The sequence below is a fragment of the Solanum stenotomum genome, chromosome 2, assembly GCF_019186545.1.
Source record: "Solanum stenotomum isolate F172 chromosome 2, ASM1918654v1, whole genome shotgun sequence".
NCBI lineage: Eukaryota > Viridiplantae > Streptophyta > Magnoliopsida > Solanales > Solanaceae > Solanum > Solanum stenotomum.
In genome coordinates this window covers 3,504,014-3,530,170 of record NC_064283.1, presented here as the reverse complement: position 1 = coordinate 3,530,170, position 26,157 = coordinate 3,504,014, and the positions used below count along the sequence as shown (strand labels likewise).

Below are 26,157 nucleotides of genomic sequence, written 5' to 3'. Positions count from 1 at the left end.
TTTTCACGTTGAACTAGTAAGAATGTATATAAGAAATTGTTAAGCTATTTTTCCCTTCTTTCCACGAAAGATATCAATGAAATAAAATGTCCTGTTAATTAGAATGAGCGGGGACAACCAAAAATACTATTAAATGAAATTATGTATGTAGTGAAAAAATCATAAAACCGACCACAACTTACTCAAAATTAGGGCATAATCATTGTTCTTATTATTCTATCTTATTTTTGGAAGAATAAAAACAATAATTCTAAATGGATATTATGTGATGATTGTTAATGATAATTGTTTTCTTGTTTCACTAATCAGTTCCTCATGAGTAGCAAATCATTCTAATGATGATAGTTTGAGTTCAAAATCATCATTATTATGAGGGCTGGAGAGTTCAAATTAACAAAGAAAAAGTAGTTGTTGGGATGTGAAACTGGACCAAAGTACCACATTAAAACATTATTGTTGTACTTTGATAAAAGAAATAAAATTCCATAAACATCAACTCATGTGACCCACTGAATATATTGGTCCTAAATAGTGCCTTTACTTTTCAAACCTTTTAGCATTGTTTTGACAAGAAAAAAAAACTCTTGTTATTGTCTTCTGCCTTTTAGATCTACTATATCAACATATATATTCGGTGTTACGAATATTGAACTCATCAAATGTAAATCTTAGACGATACGCTTTCACATATAAGGCAGCAATGTGAGCAAGTTTGATACTTAGCTTCGAGCTAATTGTCACAACTCACAAAGAAGAAGAAGTTGCATATAGGGGTGGAGTTGGAGTACAACTTATGAATCGGTTGGGTTTAGTGGTTTAGGTTCAATTAAATATATATAAATTATTACTTTAGAACAAATAATTTAAAAGAATCAAAATTCCGAATATATAAACTTTAAATGTTGACTTTGTCTCTGATATATAAAACATTCCTATTTTGTAACTTACAACAATATAAATACAACTCCTCAGTTACTCTTGGGAAAACATATATATAGGGTATATTTTGGTTACACCTTTAAAAACCTGGTCAACTAATTAGTATTAGCAAATTTTAATGAAAGATAAAGGAATCCTAGTAAAACACAATGGTCAAATATATATCGAAAGTGTTTGAATTTTTGAATTTCGTATCTGAACTATTACGTGTGAGTTTTCTACTTGAACTATTACAACACACTCCAACTTTCAATTGTTCTCTTTTCCTACCTAATATATTCCCCATCGTTCATGAAGGAAAAGAGAAGAATTGATAGTTGAATAGTGTTTAATTCGTGATAGTCTAGGTGGGAAATTAACTCACATACCTGATAGTTCAGATATAAAACTTGAAATCGAAATACTTCAAATATGTTTTTTTTGTTATACCTTTAAAAATTCTAGTAAACTAAGTATTTTGCGAAAGGTAATGAAAGATAAGAAGAATGAATGTTTGTCAAACAATCTCATCTTTTGCATGTTCTGTCAAAATCAGGTCCCAATACAAAGAAAACTAGATTATCCATGATATGGGGTGAATTCAAGATTGAAAAATTATGATTTCCTATAGTAATTTCAAATTAACATACAGTAATAATAATTGCATTTACAATAATATTTTGTTGTTTTCTATATACTATATACATATACAGTGGATCCAAGATTTTTATTCAGGGGATTCGAAAAATAATAAAAGCATATACGTGTGAATAAGCCAACAAATCACAATTCCAAGAAAGTAGTACTATATAGTTTATAGACACAAAAAGTTACTTCCATTACAAGAGACCTAAAAAATCATTTGCTAAATATATAAAGTTCACAATGGGATTTGAACCTTGATTGCAAGAGTCAAATTTTGAGGAGATCAACCACTACACCACACTTGCTTCTTGTTTGTGAGGAGTTCAAAATTAATATATCTACGTTAATACATAAAATTTACCTTATACCGTGTAATTTTTTGCTGAGGTGAATCCCTAGCACCCACGTAGGTCTGCCCCTGTACACATATATATATAATCTGCGAAGAAGCTCCTAGCTAGGTTCCCTACTCATAAGTTGTGTTCTAGATCCACCACTATTAACCATTATCCAATGATAATGTCAACATGTAACGCTTGTTGAAGACCTAATGATATAAATAAAAGCACATAAAACTTAGAAATTTTGAATTTGGTTCTCATCTGTTATCAAAACGAATTTCCACAAATCATCATCACTTCATCGAATCTTTTTGAGCCACACAAAATTTTATGTTAAAATGATTAGGATTATGGATGAGATGAATGAAAGAGATAGAAAGATTCGAAAAGGAAGAGAGACTAAAAAAAGCACAAGGATTTTAGGACTTGGTAGTCACCATTAAGAAGAGTTGTCAAAGACCAAAAAGAAGAATGGACTTAACAAAAATTTAAAAGTTGAGTTGTGCATGAACACATTGAAAGCAACATGTTACACATGCTATGTATTTTGTGTTACATTATTACTCTAAGACAACCTCAATGGTCCCTTCTTTTTTTTTTTGTTAGAAGTTACAACAATGGTTTATTTATTCAATATTATACATCATTACATTGGAGGTGGCCAGCATTTCTGCTACCACTAGATTGACCATAATAAAAGGAGTTCCAATCTTATTTGCTTTCGGTGTTTTCCTAATAAATAAAGATGGAACTACCTTGTTCGTAGAAAGAACATCGCGATATAGACATTGTCCTTCCTTCTCTAATTTAGTTTTTTTATGGGGGGGGTCTACTATAGAAAGTAGTCATAATTATTTGAACTACGATAAAAAGTGCCTAAACATAATTGCTATATTAGTCATTTTAATCATTAATTTATATGACTTTCTTGTTCAAGTTCAAACATTTATGGCCCAAAAATTGAGTTGCAAAACTTGATTTCCACATTAGTAGATCATGTAAAATAATTCGGTGTATAGATATTAAGTTCATATTTTATCGAGGAGTAATCTGAATTTAACCTAGATGATTGACAGTTGTTATTGACAACTTATTTAACAAACTTTGAATACTTCATTTTTTTCAAAACATTAGACCAATGCTATTATTTTAATAGCTAAATTGACTCTAATCAACGTTTGAAGGAAAAAACAAAATGACACTCTAACCAGGACATCAATTTTAAGTATGCAAGAAAGAAGAAACACTAAAGATTAATAAAAATATCAAGATTCATTTTTTTGTTTTTTCATAATGATAATCTTTCAAAGTTCAAACCAGGTCATTTTCTTGGTATTTGATAAATTAAACAACAATAACATATTTAGTATAACTTCATAAGTGCGATCTGAAGAGGATATGATGTACGCAAATCATATCCTTATCTTTTATGGAATATATAGGTTGTTTTCGAAAGACTCTCCGCTTAAAAGAAACATAATCAAAGCATGAATGTAAAAAAAGTAATCGAAATAACATAGTAGTAAAATTGGGAAATTTTCTCTTACATTCAAACTAAGAGACTTATATTGTTCTTTCAATGGCCTAATTGATCTCTACCAACATTTGAAAGCAATGATAATTGATAACCAATTACGATGTCGATTTCATAAAAAGAGTTTAACTTTTGTGCACTGACACACAATGTAGAAGAAAAGTTCACATGAAAAAAATCAATTCTACAAGGTTGTCCAATGCCCTGCCAATCCATACTTTAAGCTCATGTAGTAAAAAAAAATACTTACAAATATACTTCATGATTATGAATTTATGATACACAAAGGATTAAAAATAAAAATTTAACTATGCTAGAAATAAACAAGTAGTACCAAAGAGGATAAAAATGATCAAATTCACGTGATCAGGAGGTTGCAGGTTCAAACCATGAAAATAACCTCTCGCAGAAATGCCGATAGACCCTTTTGGTTCAATACTTTCCTGAATCCCGCACATAGCGGGAGCTGTAGTGTACCGAGATGCCCTTTTTACTTCATGATGATGAAATCTTGATTTTCTTGTCTTCCATTGAAGAACTAGATTTCTTGCAATGAGCAATTGCAGCTTGAATAGCAGATTGTAATTCTTCCATAGTACTATCACTACTTGAAGAAGATGATGAATTACCATAATTACCTCCAGGTGTTGCTACAAGTAATCCACTATTTGTTGGTGAATTCTTCATAGAAACTGGAGCTGAATATGCACCTCTCTTTATTCCTTTACTACTATTATTATTACTATTACTAGTATTCTTTCCTCGAAAACTCAAATTCCCAGAATATGAATAACTTTGTCTATGAAATTGCATATTTTTTCTGCTTCCAAATGATAAAAATGGTCTCACCATTCTCATATACCTTTTCAAAACTTGACTTACATCGAATTTCAGCTTCCTCTGTTTTTCTTTCTCATCCTTTTCGCCTTTTTTTCGTTTGGGTAATCCAAATATGGAAAAAGATTTGGATTTGGGTTTTTGATCTTTGGGTATGTTAAATGAATTTGTTGTTTCGGGATGATGATGAAAACTATGGTTTAAATCATAATAAGAATTATCATCATCATCATCATCTAACTGATTAATGGATTTTTGGATTTTTTGTTCTGATTTACTAATGGGGATTGGACTGTCAATGGAATTTGTTGAAGAGCGAGGCGAAACAGGAAGATGGGAAAGAAGATGAAGAGGAAGTAAATGGCCATGGAAGAAAATTTCATCAGCTGGAGTTAAATCAATGGCGGATAGGTTCTGATTCGGGTTCGGGTTCAAGTTCGGATTCAGATTTTGTTTGGTTTTACTTTCAAGGGCTTTTGTGGAATTTGTTGGGTGAAGTGAAATTGTGAAGGAGAACTCATGCGCCGGAGATGATGAAGCTGACGGTGGTGACACCGCAGCACCACCGCCGGACTGTGGTGGCTCTGTTTTCTGGTTTTCTTTATTGCTCTGCTTCAATTCTTGTTCTCCAACTCTCATATTATCCATGACTTTAAAAAAAATGTTAAAAGAAAGTAATAAAATAAAATTTATACTAAGATCTAATATTGGGTGTTTTTATTTTTCTTCAAGATTTGATGTTCTTTGTTTGAAGAAAGAAAAAAAAAAGATAAGGTTATATGTGAAGAAAGAAGAGTTTGTAGGCTAAAATGTCTGTTGTGTGGCAATTATAGTGATGAGCTTTTGATGGGGATGTGGTGGCCCTTTCTCGAATTTGTGAAACGCGAAATGTTATGTGCATCAATCTGTATTATTTTACTTTTTATGGTGGATATGAGAAGGAGATTGATTTTATTTCTTTGGGCAAATTTAAGTGGGGTATATATATATTTTTATTTTATATACATATATATATGAGCAGGTATAAGGTGCTAATTTCAGGAAAAGTACACTGACAGAACAAAATCCAAGGTTTTTATAGCAGTTTTATTTTGGGGGGCCAAAATCCATAGGCAAAAAACATACTACTATACTACTCCCTCCGTCCCTATTTACTTGTTCATATTTCCTTTTTTGGTTGTCCCTATTTAGTTGTTCATTTTGACAAATCAAGAAAGGACANTTTGGGGGGCCAAAATCCATTAGGCAAAAAACATACTACTATACTATTTTTAAAGTATAAATGTACTGTCGTCTACTAGTACTAGTCATGGGATGGATAGTGTAAATGTACTACTTGTCTTAACACAAACTATATATGTGTATTATATTTTATTTAGTATGCATTGAGGGATCGCTTGATAGACGGTAAAAGTTAGATAGATATTATAATATTAGAACTAGTAACGAGGAAATTTATGTATCATTTTATATAGATATTAGTTATGCAAGATGGGTTATTCATATAGTATTAGTTATTTTATTTTTTAGTTTGCATAAAATAATCCTGCATAGATTTTCTCGTTGATTTCATATAGTTATACACTGATTATAACATGGACTATACATTTATGGATATATATTTTAAAATTTAATTAATTGGATTAACGATTATTTATGGTAGTTACATATAGACTTAAAATTCTGATTGCACCTCAGCAAAGATTGTTACCAAAAGTATCTATTTATGGGACTTGATTTTGTATTACTTTGTCACATATAGGTACGTGAGAACTCATGCTAAAATGGAGTGCACCTTATTTGCTTATCGCTTCTCACCCTGTTCGAAGTCCTTCCATTAATTCTGAATTATGCATTTCATGACTTATTTGATATTAATATTTTCAACATAATTTTTTTTATATTTAGAGCTCGAAAATGGAGTACACCTTTTTCAAGAAGAATCTTTGATTAGATCAAATCAAACAGATGATATTTGTATGATGCACTTAGGTAATTTCAACTTTAATGTCTTTTTTCTGCACGCAAATGGCTTGGGAATAGCATAAATATATGTTAATAATATAAACCCTTTTAGACTATAGGTAGCAAATCTTCTCTCGTGTCACTAGCATCACTTACGTTTACTATATTTTAATGGAAATTAACTCTATTTTAATGTGATAGTAGAACATATCTACTGTACAATACACAAGTTTATTGGGGCAAGTGTACATAATAGTTTATTTTGGGACCATCATTTGATTTTGCATGTGTAATACGTATTTAATCATTTGATATTTGCTTCTTCAAGCTAACTTCAATCATTTTTATCTAAGTTTGGCTTGATTTATTTTGCTAAAGCTTGACTTAACAATCCTTTGTCTGAAGTTTAATGTGATCGCGTCGTTACTTTAATATTTTCTCTTATTTTATCTTATATTATTATTTAATAGTTTTATTTTATTTTTTATCCTACCTTTTTATAGTATTTCTATCTCATATCCTATTTCTCTCATAGATTTATTATTTAAATTATTGATATGTGACATTATATAACGACAGAAAACGATACAACATCAATAACAACATAGAAATCCCACTAAGTGAGATTTGAGAGAATAAAATGTACGCAAACCTTACACTACCTTGTGGAGGTAGATAGATTGTTTTCGAAAGACCCTCGGCTCAAGTATACCCAAGTGAAAGAAGAAGAAAACGACGAAGAAAGCATAACAGTTAAATAAGAAAAACAGTGTACAGTCGACAAAGCAATAACAACAAGAAAATAGAGTAGTAATCGAAACAGAATAAACAACACATAATGATAGACACAAAAGACAAAAACTACAAGTATACGATTAGAACCATTCAAACGGAGTGTAATTAATAATAATAAAAAATCTTTAGCAAGATTGTTGGGAAAAATAAAATGGTGAGAACCCGTGAAAGGATTCAATATAATGATAGACAAGTTAGGTGGCATTATATTGAATATTATTATTATAATTATACGTCACTCTCTATATGTATAGTACGCACACTTATTCTATGTACAAATTTAGATACGAGTAGATATTTTGTCTCAGTAATGCCAATCAATAATATTAAATGCAAATGATTTATTCATATTTAATGTCCCTACCAAAAATGTCATAATCTATTTTCAAAAGACAACTCGAATGACATTTAAATCTGTGACTTTTTAGAGCTTCTTGGTTCACCTTTGAACTTGAAATTTTGCCTAACAAACAAAAAAAGAAAAAAAGAAAAATGTGTTGCTAACATTAATGGATACTATAGTATATACTTCAAAAGGTTCAATCTATCTAGACGAATTGAACAAAACACCATATAGTTAATGCACGTAAGGGTTGCATGTTATGCCTCATCTTATTGGCCCCATATGTTGTGTCCACTAACATCTTTTTTTTCGATAACCAGTAAGATCTTGATTTAAATATCTATTTTGAACAAACTGAAAATCTTATGGAAGAACAATAAGACGATTAGACCATGATCTAACATTTTGTAACTTAGAGCTAAACAACAAACGACAATCTAATGTTTGTCTGTGAAGTTGAATAATATGTGAATTAATATTAATTCTTAAGTATAACGATGTTCAAAAGTATAATTTCCCAAGGACTATATTTGTCGTACTTCTAAAAATACGATAAAGTTTACATGATAACTTAATAAAGTAACATTTGCATAAATCAACCAAAAAAAACCTCATTTAATACCAAATAACTACTCCATAAATCTCATTGATTCTTTCTAAAGAAGGTAAATGCTTTATATGAAAAGATAAGTGGAGCATAATATGCTACAAAGTGTTTAAAAGATAGCAGTTGAAATAAAAGTAAAGTGCATTAAAATTAAAGATGGGAGTTAAGGAAAGACCAAAAAGAACATAGGAAAGTTGTAGTAAGAGAGTTATAGAACCATGGGTTGTGGTGCGGTGGTGAGACTATTTCGCTCTTAATCAGAGGACTTGGGTTCGAGTCCTAAAAAAAATCCTATTGAGAGTGTCACCCAAATAGATCATACAATGTCGATACGAATTTAGTCGGAACTTCAAAGTGGGAAAAAAAATATAGAACAATTAGGTAAGGGTTGGAGTTGGGGGTGGGGGGTTGGTGGTGCCAAACACACGTGTACCAAGTGGTCCATTTTTGAGAACATGGTTAGACCACAAGAAGAATTTTGGCTACTTAGTTAAGGTCAACATCTCAATCATAGAGCCATTATTTGAGTGGCCATACTCTTTTTCTCCACCAAAATTAACCACTCATATTTTATGTATATAATATAATTATTCATCATATACTCATATATTCTAAGCTAAAGATAAGAGATGTTTACTTGTTTCTTGTCTTGACATCCTATAATTCATAGTCTTTTGAGAAAGGGAAAAAAAGAAGAAGGGCATGTAGGTTTCAAGTTGCTTAGTGCGCAAAACAAGAAAAAGAAAGTTTTTCCACTAAGGATATTATTTGTGCTTTGACCATCAACTCTTTGTTTTATACCATGTTTGTTTCTCTATGTCATTTCCTAAAGTGCCGATTCAAAATTTAAACTTGACAAATCTAGAATTGAAGGCTTTTTGAGTGTGTTTCCACAAACACGCATATTTAAGTTCAACGCTGAAAATACCGAGTGCAGCTGAACCTGTTGGTTATTAGTTACATCCTCCTCTGGTCCATACATAGCAAATCCAATGCCTAGATAAGACGTAGACAACATAATATACGGTCCAACACAAGATAAATAAAGAATCATATGTCTCACTCTCTCTGATGCCATGTTAAGGTTAAATCCGCTAGAAAGAGGACATTTTTATCAACTTAATTATGTCCTATCATTGTTTTGTATAGTATATGATAGGAGAGTGTACACTATAGCAACTATTAATGGCTCCTCACAAAGAAATCACAAATAATTTTTTTTCTGGTTTTTTCAGATGAAAGAATGTGATTTGACAAAGGAAAGAACAATTCCAGACCAAGAAGATCTCATTTGTGTTGTTGCTTTCCAATACTCCAATTTTTTGGTACATTGTCACATCATTGCAAGTCCAGAATTTACATTTACATGCCTAAAATTTTGTGTAAAATTCCAGAAATTTTAAAATAAAAGTCGGCAAAAGAATGCAAGGATATGCTGTATATTGATACTTTCAACATTAATATGATAAATCAATCAGACAAATATTGAAAACAACGTCCATATGAATCCACACTTCTTAATTTAAGTTCATTTCATATCATCGTCATATGAAATACAGTAAAAATAATCCAAATATACGAAATACGTGCCAGTTTCCAATGCTTGCACTTCTTGCTTGAGAAGGGAGTGATTAATGTATAATACAAGAATTAATTTAATAAGAGTATGATCAGCAAGTTTCTCCTGGTAGAGGAGGGCAAAGAGGAAAACAAAAACAAGACTCAAAAGAATCTTAATCAAACTTTACTAACTAATGATGTTACAACGAAAAATTGGCGATCGTTGCCATGCCATTAATTCACTATTTTAGTGTACATTTGAACATAATCATAGATATTATCTCTGATATTCTTTAATAAGGCCTTGAATTAAGATATCCTTAAACATATTCCAAATGTGAACCTTTTTTTAGAAATGGCCCAACTATGTACTATGCAGTTCAGAGCTCCAATTTCTGAGCTAGAGGAGGCAAACTAGAAGTACTAATGCATGTATTTCACAAGTCACAGAAGCCATTTCGCGTTGTTTGTTTACTGAAACAGAATGAACCATTAGGACAACGATGGCATACCTCCCAATTGTAAATCGTCTATGAAGCAGTCGTTAGTATTGCATATTTGCTTAACTAGTCACTCACTACTGTATCTTCCATCTGCAGCAAATAGTAAAGTAAGGGTTATCGATATATTTCAAGGCAAATGAGTGCAGCGTGGCTACAGAGAGTGAGGCAACTGACCTCCAAAAGGTCTCCGTCCTTCCATAGCTTCTTTCTTCTCTTGGCAGCTTGAGCAAAGGAAAGGGCCGTCCCATGGACGTGAACTTCTTGTATTCGAGGAGCCAGCATGTATTGAAACACCTTGTCCGGGCTTTATCTCTACTTGACAGACGGCACATATGAATAACTTAAACATGTTGCAGACTGGATATTTTGCGTCTAACCTGCAATTATGGGAAGAAAGCAAATATAACACGAGATCTGAGACATTGCAATAACTGAAATGGGACACACTTGGCATGAGACAAAACCTGTCTGAAAGTGATGCGGATCCTTCCTCAAATAGTTCTTCCACAACATCCGGTTCACAAAAATCTTTCTGAATATTAGAAGATGACTCGGAAGTCTTCTTGCGAAACATAGACTTGAATACTCCTTTTCCTGACCTTTTGGGTGGTGGTGGCGGAGGAGGATTTGATTTTTCTGGGAGCTGTATATCGACCACAATACAGGTTGTATCATCTCGAATCCCTTTTGGCTGTACGGCGTCCTGCAAATTGGAGGAAGAGTTAAGACTAGATAGAAGCAAAATTAATCAAGGAAATAATATCATAATAAATCAATAAGATATCACGTAATGATCATACTTTAACAATTTGAGAAGCTGCAGCATCTGCAGGCATTCCACGACTACATTCAATAGCCGATTCAGCAGACAAAGCATCCCAGACGCCATCACTTGCTATTACTAGCCTTCCACCAGCTGGTGTTAGCTGTTGACAAATATTTAGAATTTTTTAGAACAGATATGACATTCAATAAGGGGAAAAAAAGAGCTTGGGCAAATACAACACCAGCAATCAGGCCCATCTAAAGTTGTCATTCTAGATTATAGGAACATACAAATGAAAAATAAAATTCTTTCTTTATCTGAAGAAAAGAATCAGGTCCACAATGTTCGGGGGTTTCTAGGCATAGCTCATTATATCGCCTTACATTTCTTCATGCTAAGATCCAGCAACCACAAGTAGTATGAAATCTATCTCCCCCACCCACCCCACCACCTCGCACAATCACATTGAGTTCTTGAAAAGGGATGATCTCATTGATGCCAACCTAATGATGGTAATTTTCTGACTTTATACTTCAATGCAAACATACAAAAAAAGATTTCAGGGACAGACAAACTAAATCAGGAACCAATACACTTTCTCCCCCAATATTTGCACCAATCAAGACTGGATTAAAAGGCTTATAGTAATTGTCTATCGTCAAACAAGCATCCAAAGCAACAAAAAAATAAAATAATTGCAAAACCACTACACTATGGAAATCATTTAAGGGAAAAACTAAAGACGAAGAGCAATCCTGACTAGAGTCCACCTCACCGTCAAGCACAATATTTGTTGACATTCAATCAAGAAATATTAAATGCTTTAGAGTAGAACCGCAAGTCAAACTATACTATCCAATATCCATATCCCAAATTTGACAATCACTATAGAATACAGGGAAGAAGTAGAGTCTTTTCAAGTTAACTTGAGCTACACGTCGTTGCAGATACACAAGGGAAATGAAGAGCAATGAGATCAAGCACATAAAAGCAAAGCACAATACATGGTACACCAACCTTTACTTGCTTCACATAGGGTACAGGAACTATATATTCGCCAACATCCATATCTCCAATGGATCTCGAGAGGCAGAGTCCACCAGGCCAACATCTCAAAGGACCAATCTGAAATAAATTTAAATCACTGGTAAGACATAAAGCACAAAGCTAACCCACTTTCTGAAACTTCTTCCCAAAGAAGGAAGTTGGCGAAATGAAAACGAAAAAGACAACAAGAATGTATGTGTGTGGGGTGGGGTAGGGTGCAGTAATGTTTTAAAACCAGAGAGCATATGTAACAAGACCACCAACATACCTCTGTACCGCCACCAGCATTAAGCCGACCAACTTCTCCACCACAGGCTGTTATACGTTCCCTCCTATTCAATTGAAAACAAAAACAATCAATACCTTAATGCAAGAGGTGAAAGCATACTAATTAATTGGCTAAAGGCATTAATCTTACTCCTCTTCATTGCAATCAAGCCTATGATCGGCTGATAGATAATAAATTCCGCCTTCAGCAGATTCAAGTATGCATCGAGAATCGCCAACTGATGCAACTGTTACAACCCATCCTTCAATTATGACAAACGTGACTGTTGTCCCTGAGGTTTTTGCTGCAAGTTTAACACAATACAATGTCAGGAAATGCATAGTATAGTAGCAGACAATTAGATTGTTCTTCTTTGAGAAAAGTCAACTATACCGGAGATATTAATATTTGAAGCCAAGCCAGAAGGGAAAAAAAGCATATAGCAAGAGGCCAAGAGCTGAAGGAAACATGTATAATATCATCGGAAGCAAATACAAATTCAGAAGCCCCGAAGTAATAACAAGTCTTGCATCAACAAATGAAATATCACATGCCTTATGTGCCATGTTTGATCAAGCAAGCCTAATACCAGCACATAACCAAAATTACAAGGTTTCCTTGATTATCTACATTTCATGGCATAATAATGTAAGGACGTCAAAGCATTTTCGCTGCATCCTTCAATGAGTTCAGGCTAAGTTGATCAGAATCGGGTGCGGATATAGAGCTCGGATCCTTCACGATCCAAATTTTAAGACTCAAGGATACAGATCTAGATACGGATACGGGTGCGGGAATTCGGAAAATAATTCAAAATATCTAAAAATAGAGTTATATGTCTAAATTATGAGACATTATGAGGAAAATTTACAAGGTATTCCGAGGAGAAAATATTGATCAAGAGGAGATTCCCAGAAGGTGATATAAGGAAATGGACTGATATAGAAATTTCTATACACAAGGTACTCCATTTTCTTCAATTTCACCTTGGCACACGATTTGATTACATAAACCATTATATTTATCCCGGAATATATCCGTCAATTTTGACCAAAGTACCTAAAACCGGTTGAACAAATCCAGTAAGTATTCCATACCCACACCCATGGGCGCGACACCGAAAGTGAAGGATCCGGGCAACTTAGGGTTCAGGTAATTCACAACAAAAAATCAACAGGGGCATCAGGAATTACTTCTCCACTTTGAATATAATTCACTCACTGGCTCTCGTTATACACACCAAACTGCAATATCTTGTTTCCAGAAATTAATGAAGAAACAATACTCATACCTTTTTCTTGGAAATCTTTATCCGTTTTGACAAATCCTGCAACCAAAGCTCTAGGCAGTGCTGCAACCCATTCATCTCTACTAAGATCAGGAGGAATAGCACTCAAGACATTCTGCAAGAGATTTTCTTTAGAATATATAGCGGCCGCTGACCCATTGTGCCCATCAAATAACTGCAAAGATGGGAGATCACAACTATTAGACAGACGTTATTTAAGAAAGGACATGGTAAGTGCGATTATTGAAATTTAACATCTTAAACAGAATTTCCCGGTCAACAGAGATGTTAGGTAGTGTTCAACACAGAAATTCTTTATTTGGAAAAAACATTAAAGTTGAAGAAATGAAAATGAGAAAAGGAAAAAGATAAAACTTAAAAGCTAATTCTGCATAGAGTAGAAAATATAACAATGTGATTACGGAAGGATGCAAGACCAACAATTTATAAACGCAAAGATGGAAACTATATCTTATAAGTTCTACAAGTCAAAAACATAACCAATGGCACAGATCGAACAATCAGAGATGCCATTATACTTCAATAAGTCGACCAAATTCACAAGACATCCAATACTAGACAACAAACAGCAGGTTAGTCTGTAACCAGAGTTGCATCACTGCTACATAATATTGTATTAACTAGTTTCAAATACCAAAAACTAGAGAATCTCTGCAAAATCATGATTCTACTGAGGACACTCAATCACCTATACCATCAGGACCTCATGGGTGCACAAAAAGGAAACTAAAGATATACGATTATTCCTTTAGATTTACAAAATCATATTTCTATCCCTTCAAACGCCTCTCCTATTTCTCTCCTTCCATACAACCCACACAAGAGCTATCAGTACACCATCCCACACCTTAAGTTCCACTTTTATCTCCATCACTAAATAGCCTAACCAAATGGGGCAATCAAACTTTTGCAATGAAACAACCTCAATATACACCTCTACTTACTAGATGTTGCATTTGAACAAATGAGTTAGCAGTTCCTTGTCAATGATAATCGGAACAAACAAAGAGTTCTCGACTTGCATCTTACACAATCCAACAAAGTCAAAACTATCCTTCTCAAACAATAAATCTATCTAATAATCCAACAATAACAAATATCAAACACATATAGACATATACAAGCAGGAATTACAACATTAGCATATAAATGAAACATTTTTCTGAAAAATCTTACTCCAAAAACAGAATATGTAGCTACTCCATCACCCAAAACTCTTTGGCATTCTGTCTTGACAAACGTAAAATCTTCGCCTTTTTTGCTCTGACTAGCTTGACCATGAGAAAGCTCCGGACTTTCAATCTTCTCATTGGCCAATTCACGCTTCAACAACACAGATAATGGGACTGTCTGATGTTCACCCTTAGACAACATAATTTGGTCCCTTTCCAAATCACAAAAAAATTGTATCTTCTTCTCCAAACAAAATATAACTAATCCTCTTTCATTGGCTGTAAGCACAATCAGTCAACGCAAATCCAACAATTACCTATACAAATTAAAACACCCAAATCAATACATCTTTAAAAAAAAAAACACAAAATCTAATCAAATACACGATCATACAAAAATAAATTTCTTCCATTCATACAAAAAAGTAAAACATTTCTAATACAATCAAAGATCTTCTCACTAACAAATCAAAAAACCCACATTCCAAATTCATAAATAGCAAAAAATAAAATGTATTTTTTACACGGATAAAAATGAGAAGAAAAAAAAACAAAATATCTTAGAATTTGGATCATCGAGAAACACAGATCCCCACATTTCAAATTCTGCAAAAAAAATAAAATCCATTGTAGTGCATATACAATACTGTTTTAATTTTAATTTACCTTTGAACACGAAAAAAAAATGTTATTGTCAATGTTGCACATAAAAAATGGAGTTTTTGGTGTTATTTTTTGTTTGAAGAATTTGGGTTTTGGAAAAAAGAAGAAGAAGATGCTATTTGTGTATAGATTTGAAGAAATGGTGATTTGTTTTGTTGCATATTTAGATGTAAATAACATGTGCTGACAATGTCCGAGAAACGCATCCCTTATTTGGTTCGGCGTTAACACTAAAATAAAATAAAATAAAATAAAAAGCTGGAATATATGAGCTGTTAATTACCTTATCCTACGCCCTTTCTGCTAAATTGCGCAACTTGGCGCGTTTTCTTTTTCTCTTTTTCTCTTTCGGGAGAAGAAAACTACTCCCTCCGTCCCTATTTACTTGTCCATATTTCCTTTTTTGGTTGTCCCTATTTAGTTGTCCATTTTGACAAATCAAAAAAGGACAACAAATTTATTATTTTAGAGTAGTTTTGGATATTATCAAATTTTCTCATATCTATTAAATTATGTATGCAATCAAACAATATCATATAAATTGTGATAGAGTGAGTAATTACTAAGTTACTTTTTACTTCATTTATGACTTAAACCCGCTATCGTAAATTTAAAGGTAGAGATGCTTATTATTCTAGTAATTCTCTTTTGTTTTTCTTAAATTATTAGTCAATTTAACTTTAAAAAATATTTGAAAATAATTATCACTTTAATAGTTTAAGAGTAAACTTGATACTCACTTTAATAAGTGCATGATATTTAAGAGGCAAAAGAAAAAATAACAGATCACTTTTATTAAATGAAAATGAAAACAGCATTGTAAATCAGTATATGCTTTGTATTTATTGTGTTATTAATTAATGTAAAAAAAATTAAGGTGACCCGTTAAAATAGTGTAAAATATTATTTTTAACAAGTTTTGTAACGTCTCAAAAAGAGTTTCTATATTTAAGTAAATAATTTTGTAATGTTCTGAAAAGAGTTTCTACATTTAAGCAAATCGCTCTAAGTATTTTTTTTTCTTAGAAAACTTAATTTTAAAATCTTTTCTAAAAGAGTTTGCTTAATAACATGGAAAAGATTTAATCTTTTATTACATAAAATTATAAAAGAATAGAAGAAGGATGGGGACAATAAGAATTGAATCCACAAAATTTGTCATTTTGCATTCTCAAAGGTCTTTGTTCTTTTTAGAGCAAAATTTGAACCTATTCCAATTCTTACAATTCAAAAAGGAGTTGGATAAAAAGTTATTCCTTCATTCCACTCTATCCAATTTGATATTATCTCTTCTTATTTTTTTAAAGAAAAAAGAGAGAGAAATACATATATCCCACTTATATAAATTAATAAATTATAATAATTCAATATTCACATCAATTATAATACAAGAGAAATCTTAAGAAATGGCTAAGTCTTAATCAAATACTTTTTGAATATAATCAATCAATATCTTGGTCCTTGGATGTTATTGACAAATTGAACTTTTCTTTATAATCAATAGTGCATTGAGCAAGAATAGGTCGTCATAGAAAAAACCAAGTCAAGAAGTTTAAATTATAAATATAGAATGATGGAGCTAAGATCTAAAATTTATGTGTTTTAAGCATATCATTGAAGTCATGCACCCAACTTATGAGGATGTTAAAGCATGATATAACATAGCAAATACATGTCTTGTATATATTTTATGTATCAAAAGGCAAATTTGAGTGTGTCGTAAAAAAAATAAAGGTGAATTAATTAGTAGTATATTTCCACAAGTTGACCATCCTAGGAATTAATTTCATTGAACCTATAACTGGTTTTAATTTACTGATGAGTTTACAATTAAATATTTATATATTTTAATGAATTTTCTAATATAAATATATGATCTAAACCTTTCTACGCAAATTCATACCTCCAAATAAATACTAATATTAAATATCAAATAAAAAATTAAAAGAATTAAAAGGAAAATATGACGTTATCACACCTTTTTTTTTTAAAACGTGAAATAGAAAGATTGCATGATTAGGTATGGTTCATGTTTTTTTTTCTCATACTACAACTTTTCAACTAACTATATGTTCAATTATTATTTACATACTTTAATTCCTTGAAAATATTGTGAAATTACAGATTCTTTTTCTAAACTATATTGCGTAACATAATTCCAAAAAAAAATAAATAAAAATTGAAGGCAAGTATATTTAAAACTTTGGACTGACTTTCTTGTCAACAACTTTTCTGTTATGCACTTACTCTGAATAGGATCTCCTTACATGTGACTTCTAAGAAATAAAATTATTATAAAAAAGAAATAAGAGAATGGCACTTTGGTAATTCATTTTTTCTGCTCGATATTTGATATTTATGTAAAAACTTAACTAAATTCGAACTTAAGTTCAATTTATGAGCACGAAGCTTCCAACATATTTTTTTTCATTTTCAAAAAACTTAATTTAAACCTCTAATTAAGAATAAAAAGATCTCAGTCATCACGACAATAAATATTGGTCTTTGGTGATTATTTTATTATTTCATTAATCAAATGGAAAAGGCCGACTTATCACTTGAGTCGGCCAATGAGTAAGTGATTGGCACGTAGAGCGCTATATTTAAGATTTTTTCATTATTTTATTTAATTATTAATTATTAATATTAATATTCGACTAATTTTCGTTTGAATCACATAAGTTCATTAAAATAAGTACTTCTCATCTAAAATAAAGTCTCATATTCAAAATTTAAATACAAAATATTTAATTAATAATGAAGAAATCTTATATAGCTCATCACAAGCCTTTGATTAACGACTCGTACTAATAAATAGTTTGAAAAAGAACTCGCACTATATATTATGTTTATATTAAATCAACTAAATATATATTATTTAATTATAAGTAAACAAATATATCTATACTAAGTCAACTAATTTAACTTTATAAATTAAAGTGAAAACGGAGTTAAAATACTGTTATCAAATCATTTAGTCTAGTTATTATTTTTAATTTTTAGAAATTAAATTATATATATTAATAATTCATAAAATGTTAAATTAATCAAAATCATTACGATATAGTCAGATTATTTGACAAAATAAAATAAACAAAATTTGGGGAGTAAAATGTAATTATAGATAAATGTGGGGTAACATTTTCATATTCTCCGGTCTGTCTTCCAACCAAATGCTTTTGACTTCCAAATGGCCCCCGAAATCCACGGCGTCAATCACATGTGAATCTTTTCACTATTCCGTTTCCCCACGCGCACCTCCCATGCGTTTCCACCAATCGTTACCTATCGGAAATAATATTTTTATCTTTGCAACTTAAGGTAAGGTTTGTGAATACGTACATGCTATTTTCTTCGGATTTTACTTATAGAATTACCATGAATAATGTAAAGACCTTTTTATATTATGTGTTAGCAGCTTATTAGTTATTACTCTAAGAAAATTGTCAATCAGACGATATCTATCTAAATGAGTAGTTTTTATACTCAACGTACAATTGTGAAGTTTACCCGCCTCATTTCATCGGAAATTTCAAAGTGACTCATAAAAATTCAGAACGTTGTGAGACATTTCAAATTTTTCAATAGGAGTTGAGTTGTGTCTCAATTCTAGTGACTAGTTACTAATCACCGTCTTGATAATAGTGATGGGATTAAAAAAAAATATGTTGTTTGGTTGTCATGTTTGAGATAACTTATTCCACCATTTATGTCATAGTGATGGGATAAGTTATCTCGTATACATGGTGGGATAAGTTATCCCAAGATAACTAACTTTAGGTTAACTTATCCTGGAATAACTTGTTTTCAACCAAATGACCCAAAGAGTATATATTTCTAATTTCTAATTGTTGTAACGACGTAAACTAGAATTTTTTAAAAAAGGGTTATACTTATTCTTTGTCATGTGTTTCTTGGTTTAGGATTCTATTTTATAGCTTGTTTGATTAAAGCAATTATACGGATGTATATTAAGACGTTGAGTTATGATTAATTTGCATGAATATTATACATATTTGATGAATGATGACTTGACTCGTGACATGGCAAATGTTTAAAAAGTAATTGTATATCATCATTTGAAAAAAAGCACACAATTTGCAACTACGACAACTTTAATCAATTCATAAACCAATACTATAAATGCAACAACTAAACCATCATCATCATTAGAGCTATATAATAGATGAAAGAGATCAATATGGAACCATTTCATTGTTGATAACTTATCAAACTATATTAGAAAAATTAAAAGTGTTTCTAAATAACCAACTCATGTTGTCGTGCAAGACTGCTTCATTAGCCTTAATCAGAAGTCTTAGATTCGAACCCTAAGGAGAAAATCTTGTTGAGAGCGTCAGCCTTGAATTAATCTGTTATTTGCTTGTTTATTGATTAAATTTTCATGGCAAGACATGTCGATTATGATTAATACCATATTTTATTTTTGTATAGGTTTTTTATCTTCCTTTTTGTTATGTTTTTGTTTCATTTTTCTTTGTTTCTTTCGTGATTAGATGGATACAATTTTCTATTTTTAATTAGATGGTTTAGATTTATTTTTTTTTAAAAAGAAAGAAATTCAAGTATGCGAAAAATTAATAGGAGCCCCAAAAATTATATCGAGCACACAGGATAAAAACAAAAAATAACTTTAAAACAAACAAAAATAACCACTAATACAAGAATATTTGGATTATTAATTTGAAGCGTTATAATCTAACATATTAACTGGAACAAACGTGCGACATGGCGGTTGTACCGAATAAATAAATATATAGTATCCATTAATAATATACCAGAATAATTAATAGTACACAAACTATAGATCCTTGATTAATTGTTCAATTTAATGAAACTAATTAAATCACCGTCTTAATTTTTATGGCAAGAGTGGGTCAAATTGGATTACCAGTCAACTTCACTTATCTCAAGCTTTGATTAATCCAGTTTTTATTTCATTGTAAACAAAGTTTATAAAAATATTTTAAATTATGGAAAACTAATTCAATTACACCTATATTAAATAAAAACAATGAAAAGATCTTATTGTACTATTGAAATCATAGTTTTTGTTGAAAATTTAATGAATTTTTACATATATTCAGAATCAAAATTTAGATAAACCCATCACAAAAGACCTTGCATCCATCACCACTGGGATATCATATATACAAAATTCGTCAATAATTCACCTTATATGTTATATTGTATACTCATAGACACTGTTTAAAAAACGGAAAAGGCTCAAAAATACATTTAAACTATCCGAAATAGCTTATATATACCCTTAAATTATATTTCGGCTCAAAACTACCCTTCCCGTCAAATTATTGGGTCAAAAGTACCCTTCTTATTAACATAAGTTGTTAAATGCCATGTGGATGCCACATTGCATGTCAATACTAATTACTCTTTTTTTCCACTGCCACATAAACTAAATCCCTAAATCCTAGTTACTCTTTTTTTTCCCCTCATTTCATTATTTTCCGGACACGATTTCACCCCTTCTTCCTCATTGAAGTTTCGTTTTTGTCCAGATTTTGTGATGTTTATTTCCAGTTTTTACTTAATGTTTGGTAATGCATTTCTTCATTAGTTCTTTACTTAGTTTATGTCCAGCTTTTGTGAAGTTTATTTCTAGTTTCTCTATTTCTTCATTAGTTTTTTACTTGGTTTATTTCCAGCTATTGACCAACTCTGCTGGTTTTTAACAAACAACAAGCTAGTGGGGGGTTTTGTATTTGGAGTAGTGTGTTTTGTGCTCAACATGTTTTGTATGAAGTTCAAATATTTGCTTCCACGGTTAATGTTCCTAAATGCTTTTTGGTTAGCAATGATAAAGTTTACTTGTTCAATAACATACTTCAACGAGGGAGAAGGGGTGAAATCGTTTCTGGAAAATAATGAAATGAGGGAAAAAAAAAGTAATTAGGATTTAGGGATTTAGTCTATGTGGCAGTGGAAAAAAAGAGTAACTAGCATTGGCATGCAATGTGGCATCCACATGGCATTTAACAACTTCCGTTAATAAGAAGGGTATTTTTGACCCAATAGTTTGACGGGAAGGGTAGTTTTGAGCCGAAATATAGTTTAAGGGTAAATATGAGATATTTCGAATAGTTTAAAGATATTTTTGACCTTTTTTTTTTATATTATAGCGGAGTTACAAAGTCAAATAAATCTCTAAAAAGTTGTACAACCCATCTAAGATTTTTATTTTATTTATATATTAACTTTCAAATCTTCTTAATAGGCAAATTAAAGGTAACTACATTATTTTAAATTATAAATTTGATTTTCTTGGATTCTTTATTATAAAGACACACAACAAATGTAGCAATCAAACAGGTATCCAAATTACCCAACAAATCATATTGAAAATCTTAAAGCAATTCATGTTAAGATGATGGATTCTGATGTAGGTGTCTCTGCTTGAGCTCCGGTAACCAAATTATGTAACAACAAAAGAGGCGAAAGAAGCAATTCATAAAAAGATTTGTAAATTGATTGTTCATGTTTGGAGAAGAATTAACAGAATAGCTAATTTAAAGTTAAAGTACAATGAAACAATTGATTCTAGAATAGATAGCTGGACATTTTTTGCTGCTATGATCATTTCACACCCTAGATTTGTCTTGGTCATAATATTATTTTAATAATTTAATACTTTTATATTCTCATTTTCCTATTATGTAATTTGTTTCTTCTTACAACTTAATTAGCTGTTGCAACCGCGTGGAATGTGGCTCCACATGTTCACAAGCAACTTACACCAAACATATACCATATACTATATATATTATATATAAGGTTTGATTATTTAATTTGACGTAAATATCTAGGTATATTATATAAGTTTCTATGGTTACAAAGTTGTCACTAAACACATTTATTAGTTCACAACCAAATTAGGCCCTCATGTCCCCCCAACCAATATATTTATGGGTTTTATGGGTTCCCAACCAAAATAGCCCTTAAAATAAAGGTCGCGTGTTTAATGAAAAATTAAGAGCATTTCTGATCTTTTTCCGTTGTGCAATGTTAAACAATGGAGAAAGTATATGCGAAAACATAATAACTAGGCTTAAAATTGGCATTTTTTTGGAGGACAAGTTCAACTTGCAACATCAAAAGGAGCAACATCAAAACTATCATTCCTGGATTTTATGTACTAATCTACTAAGAACTAAACTAATCATCTATCTACCAATGACCTGTTTCTAGATCAAAATCACCTCCAATGTTGTTGTTTTGATCTACTAAAAACATGTCGGACAAAATATGAGACAGAGAAACCACATAACGCGTAGCAGCAACATTCTCTTCTCCTGCAAAAGTCATTAGAGTTGTTTGTTAGAGAGACAAACATGGCCAGTCATGACAACAAGTTATACATAGTTATAGACATAAATTTAAAGGACAATGGCCCTCAAAAAGACATGGTGTTGTTTAAACTCTAGTAGCTATAGCAATAACATACATGTGTGATCATGTTTCCCATCTTGCATTTTTGTCTCCAGCTATATAATAATACAACTAGCTGTAACACAACATTGCAAGTTGGATCATTATAAAAATCATGAATTTATCAAGAATTGTGACTTCCGACACTCAGACTACACTTGTGAGATTATACTGGTATGTTATTGTTGTAACTGTTATGTTACATCTCTATGCAAATCACAACTTCAATCCAATAAAAAAGTTATCTTTATTCATTGTTAGTTCAATAAAAACTCATACTATATATAAGAAGTAATATGTACCTGGATTTTCAAAAGGCTTCACTGCTTGAGGTTGAGGTTGAGATTTCAGTACTTACAGTCTCGTTGGCATTGTTTACTCTTATGATATATGCCTACACAACAAAGGAGAGAAAAAGAGTTAGCCCAAAATTTCAAAGCAAGAGCCTCAAAATGATGAATGTGGAGATTTCATCACACTCGTGTCAATGGAACATTGTAATTCGAAACAATGTTGCATCTCAACTTTGTTGAACATGAAATTTGAGCTAAAGGTGTTCAATGACAAGCTTTCAAACATCCTTATTCAGAAGGTTACCTTAAATTTTGTTGGACGAATCAAATGGAACACGATTGTATCCCCATCGGCCAAGTCATGATCCACAGCAAACCTCTTCCATCCACCACTAAGTCCACATTTTTGAGCCAAGTATACAGTTGGCCATTCTTCTCCCGTTTCATCTATTAAGGTGATAGTGTCATCTCTTCTTGGAAGGTTCTTCCTGCAGAAATTAGATGGGAGTCCCTGCAGCATGAGTTGCAAATGAGTTAGTGTCCGCCGTCACTCAACAACAATTACAACTACTACTACTACTACGGACAATCCTAAGCAAGTAATGGTCTGCAATATGGATCCTCAATGCCCATATCGCTCTATTTAAGCATCCATCTTTTCATTCTAAACTAATACAATGATCAAATTGCTAGGTGTTTAGAATTGACAACCTAATCATCACTACATACAAGAATGCAAAGCCCTCAAAAGATAGCAACAGTAAGCTCCTCATTGTGTTGGCATTGGGCAATAGCACCCTGCATCCAAAGCTCAAAGCGCCGTACTTCTACTTTATGAAGTTAAACTTCTTTTGATTAATAAATCCGTCCAGAGCTGACCCTTTAGGCCAATCACAACTTCCAAAACTCGGACCCCGTCCCCCTCTACCTTCTCCACTTAAATACTACAGTTAGTTCTCTCAGCATAGGACTCGAACATGTGACCCTTGCCAACTGAGCTAACTCCCTTGTGCACTAAGGGCTCCTTTGGTTGAGAACAAGTTATCCTAGGATAATTTAGGAATCCGAGGATTGTTATCCACCTTCAATGTGCAATAAAAAATAACACTACAGTCCCGGAATAACTAATTCCAAGATAAGTTATTACTCGAACATGTGACCCTTGCCAACTGAGCTAACTCCCTTGTGCACTAAGGGCTCCTTTGGTTGAGAACAAGTTATCCTAGGATAATTTAGGAATTCGAGGATTGTTATCCACCTTCAGGGGTCGTTTGGTTTGAAAATGAGTTATGATGGGATAAGTGATGTTGGGATTAGTTATGTTGGGATTAGTTATGATGAGATAAGTTGTGTTGGGATTATTTTTTATTGAGTGTTTGGTTTGTTGTATTCAAAATAATAAATTTTAAGAACAATTTATTTGTTTACAAAAATGCCCTTCATTAATGTAAAAAGTGATACAACAAAAGGGTTGAAAGAGACATTTTTATCATTTACCTATTTTATCCCGGGATAACTTATCCCGGGATTACTATACCACCCAAGGAGAGGGATAACTTATCCCGGTACTAATTATTAATCCCGGGATAAGTTATTCCGAACTTGCCAACCAAACAACAAAATAAGCGGTACTATAATTTAATCCCGAGACTATTTGTTATTATACCTCACACCAAACGAGCCCTCAATGTACAATAAAAAATAACACTACAATCCCGGGATAACTAATTCCAAGATAAGTTATTACCCGACTTTATCTCAATCAAACATGGGATAAACTCGTCCTAAAATTAATTCCGAGATTAGTTATCCTTATCCCTCTACCAAACGAGCCCTAAGTGTGAACTTTCATTTGGCCCATAATTTTACACTCCTCAGAAATGCAAACTGAGTTCTTAAGAGCACTATAATCAATGAAAATTTTTGGGCAAATATAAGACTACTATCAATCAAGTGTACCTCTATTTCATTTCAATACTGAATTATCGTACTTCTTAGACAAAAATAGACATAAGATTGAATATCTCACCAGCCAAAAACCTCCAGAAACATGAGAGGGAAGCATTGGTCTAACTAATATTGGATAGTCTGATCCAAGACTTGCTTCAAGTTTCTCAGCTTTCTCTATTGAAGCAGCCCTTTCTTCATCCGAAGCATACGCAAAAAACAACCTATCTCTCTTCGTTGGTGTAGCCAACCTAAACAAAACAAATGTGAATATAAAGCTATTTCATTTTCACCTGCAACAATGGATTCAAGAAAAGTAATAAAAATGAAATCTTTTGTTACAAAAAAAAAAAAAGTGTTACCTTCTTGGTATCATCACTCTTTCATAATGAATCACCTGTACTCCAAAATACATATAAATATTTGTAAAAAATTACTCAAAAATGAGGGAAAACAAAAACAAAAGGATAAAATGTACTACTTCTTTGTATTCAGGAGCAGGGCTTTTAGCTACACGAGGTGATCTTCGCACAACAACTAGCTCTGTTCCGACAATCCGAGGTTTTGTTTTCTTCATCTATAATTACCCATAAACAAAAAAGAGAAAAATGAGTTAATCTTTTGAGATAAATGCTAGAAAAGAAAGGATTTTTATTATTTTTTTCGCTTAAAGAAGATGAATTTACAGGAGTAGTTTTGGGGGAAGTTGAATTTTTGAGAGCTTGAGTAAGCAGAGGAAGATTAAGTTCTTCCATTCTTTTCTTGTTTTCTTCCAATCTCTGCTTCCGCAAATCCTCATATTTCACCATTTTTCTTTTCGATTTGATGAAAACAAAAGATGTTCCGAATAAATCTTACACAAGAGATGGAAGAAAACAAAATGAGTTCTTTTGAGCAGAAGCTGAATATTTGTACAATAAAAAAATTTACTCCATTTTTATAGAAAGTAGAGCACAGTCGACCGTTGGAATACCACTTCAGTACCTCCCCACCCCCACTCAACACATCCTCTGTATTAGTGTACGGAATTAACTTCTTATTGGGCAATGTCTAATCAAACCGCCAAATTAGTGATTTCAAATCTTTTTTCTTTTAGGGTGTCACCGTTCATGTTTTATTCGAAAATACTTTTTAGGAAAATAATTAAGTTTCTTACCTATCTTTTGGTGTTCGGGAG

At 31.9% G+C, this 26,157-nt stretch overlaps 3 protein-coding genes across 3 annotated transcripts; all 3 read right to left on the bottom strand.

The window, feature by feature from the left end:
- Positions 1-3,640: 3,640 nt before the first annotated feature.
- LOC125855474 (BRI1 kinase inhibitor 1-like) lies at positions 3,641-5,182 on the bottom strand. The gene has a single exon (XM_049535197.1). It carries the CDS (start codon positions 4,921-4,923, stop codon positions 3,934-3,936), a length of 990 nt encoding a protein of 329 aa, XP_049391154.1. The 5' UTR covers positions 4,924-5,182; the 3' UTR covers positions 3,641-3,933.
- Positions 5,183-9,564: 4,382 nt separating this feature from the next.
- LOC125855471 (probable protein phosphatase 2C 12) lies at positions 9,565-15,491 on the bottom strand. The gene is made up of 10 exons (XM_049535194.1): positions 15,277-15,491; positions 14,615-14,927; positions 13,421-13,592; positions 12,280-12,433; positions 12,130-12,193; positions 11,832-11,939; positions 10,849-10,974; positions 10,513-10,751; positions 10,223-10,425; positions 9,565-10,138 (listed from the first exon to the last, which is right to left on the bottom strand). The coding sequence occupies exons 2-10, from the start codon at positions 14,810-14,812 to the stop codon at positions 10,116-10,118; spliced, it is 1,287 nt and encodes a 428-aa protein (XP_049391151.1). The 5' UTR covers positions 14,813-14,927; positions 15,277-15,491; the 3' UTR covers positions 9,565-10,115.
- Positions 15,492-22,355: 6,864 nt separating this feature from the next.
- LOC125855476 (B3 domain-containing protein At5g42700-like) lies at positions 22,356-25,935 on the bottom strand. The gene is made up of 7 exons (XM_049535199.1): positions 25,667-25,935; positions 25,462-25,557; positions 25,343-25,377; positions 25,063-25,231; positions 23,338-23,544; positions 23,043-23,134; positions 22,356-22,604 (listed from the first exon to the last, which is right to left on the bottom strand). Exons 1-6 carry the CDS (start codon positions 25,787-25,789, stop codon positions 23,051-23,053), a joined length of 714 nt encoding a protein of 237 aa, XP_049391156.1. The 5' UTR covers positions 25,790-25,935; the 3' UTR covers positions 22,356-22,604; positions 23,043-23,050.
- Positions 25,936-26,157: the final 222 nt, after the last annotated feature.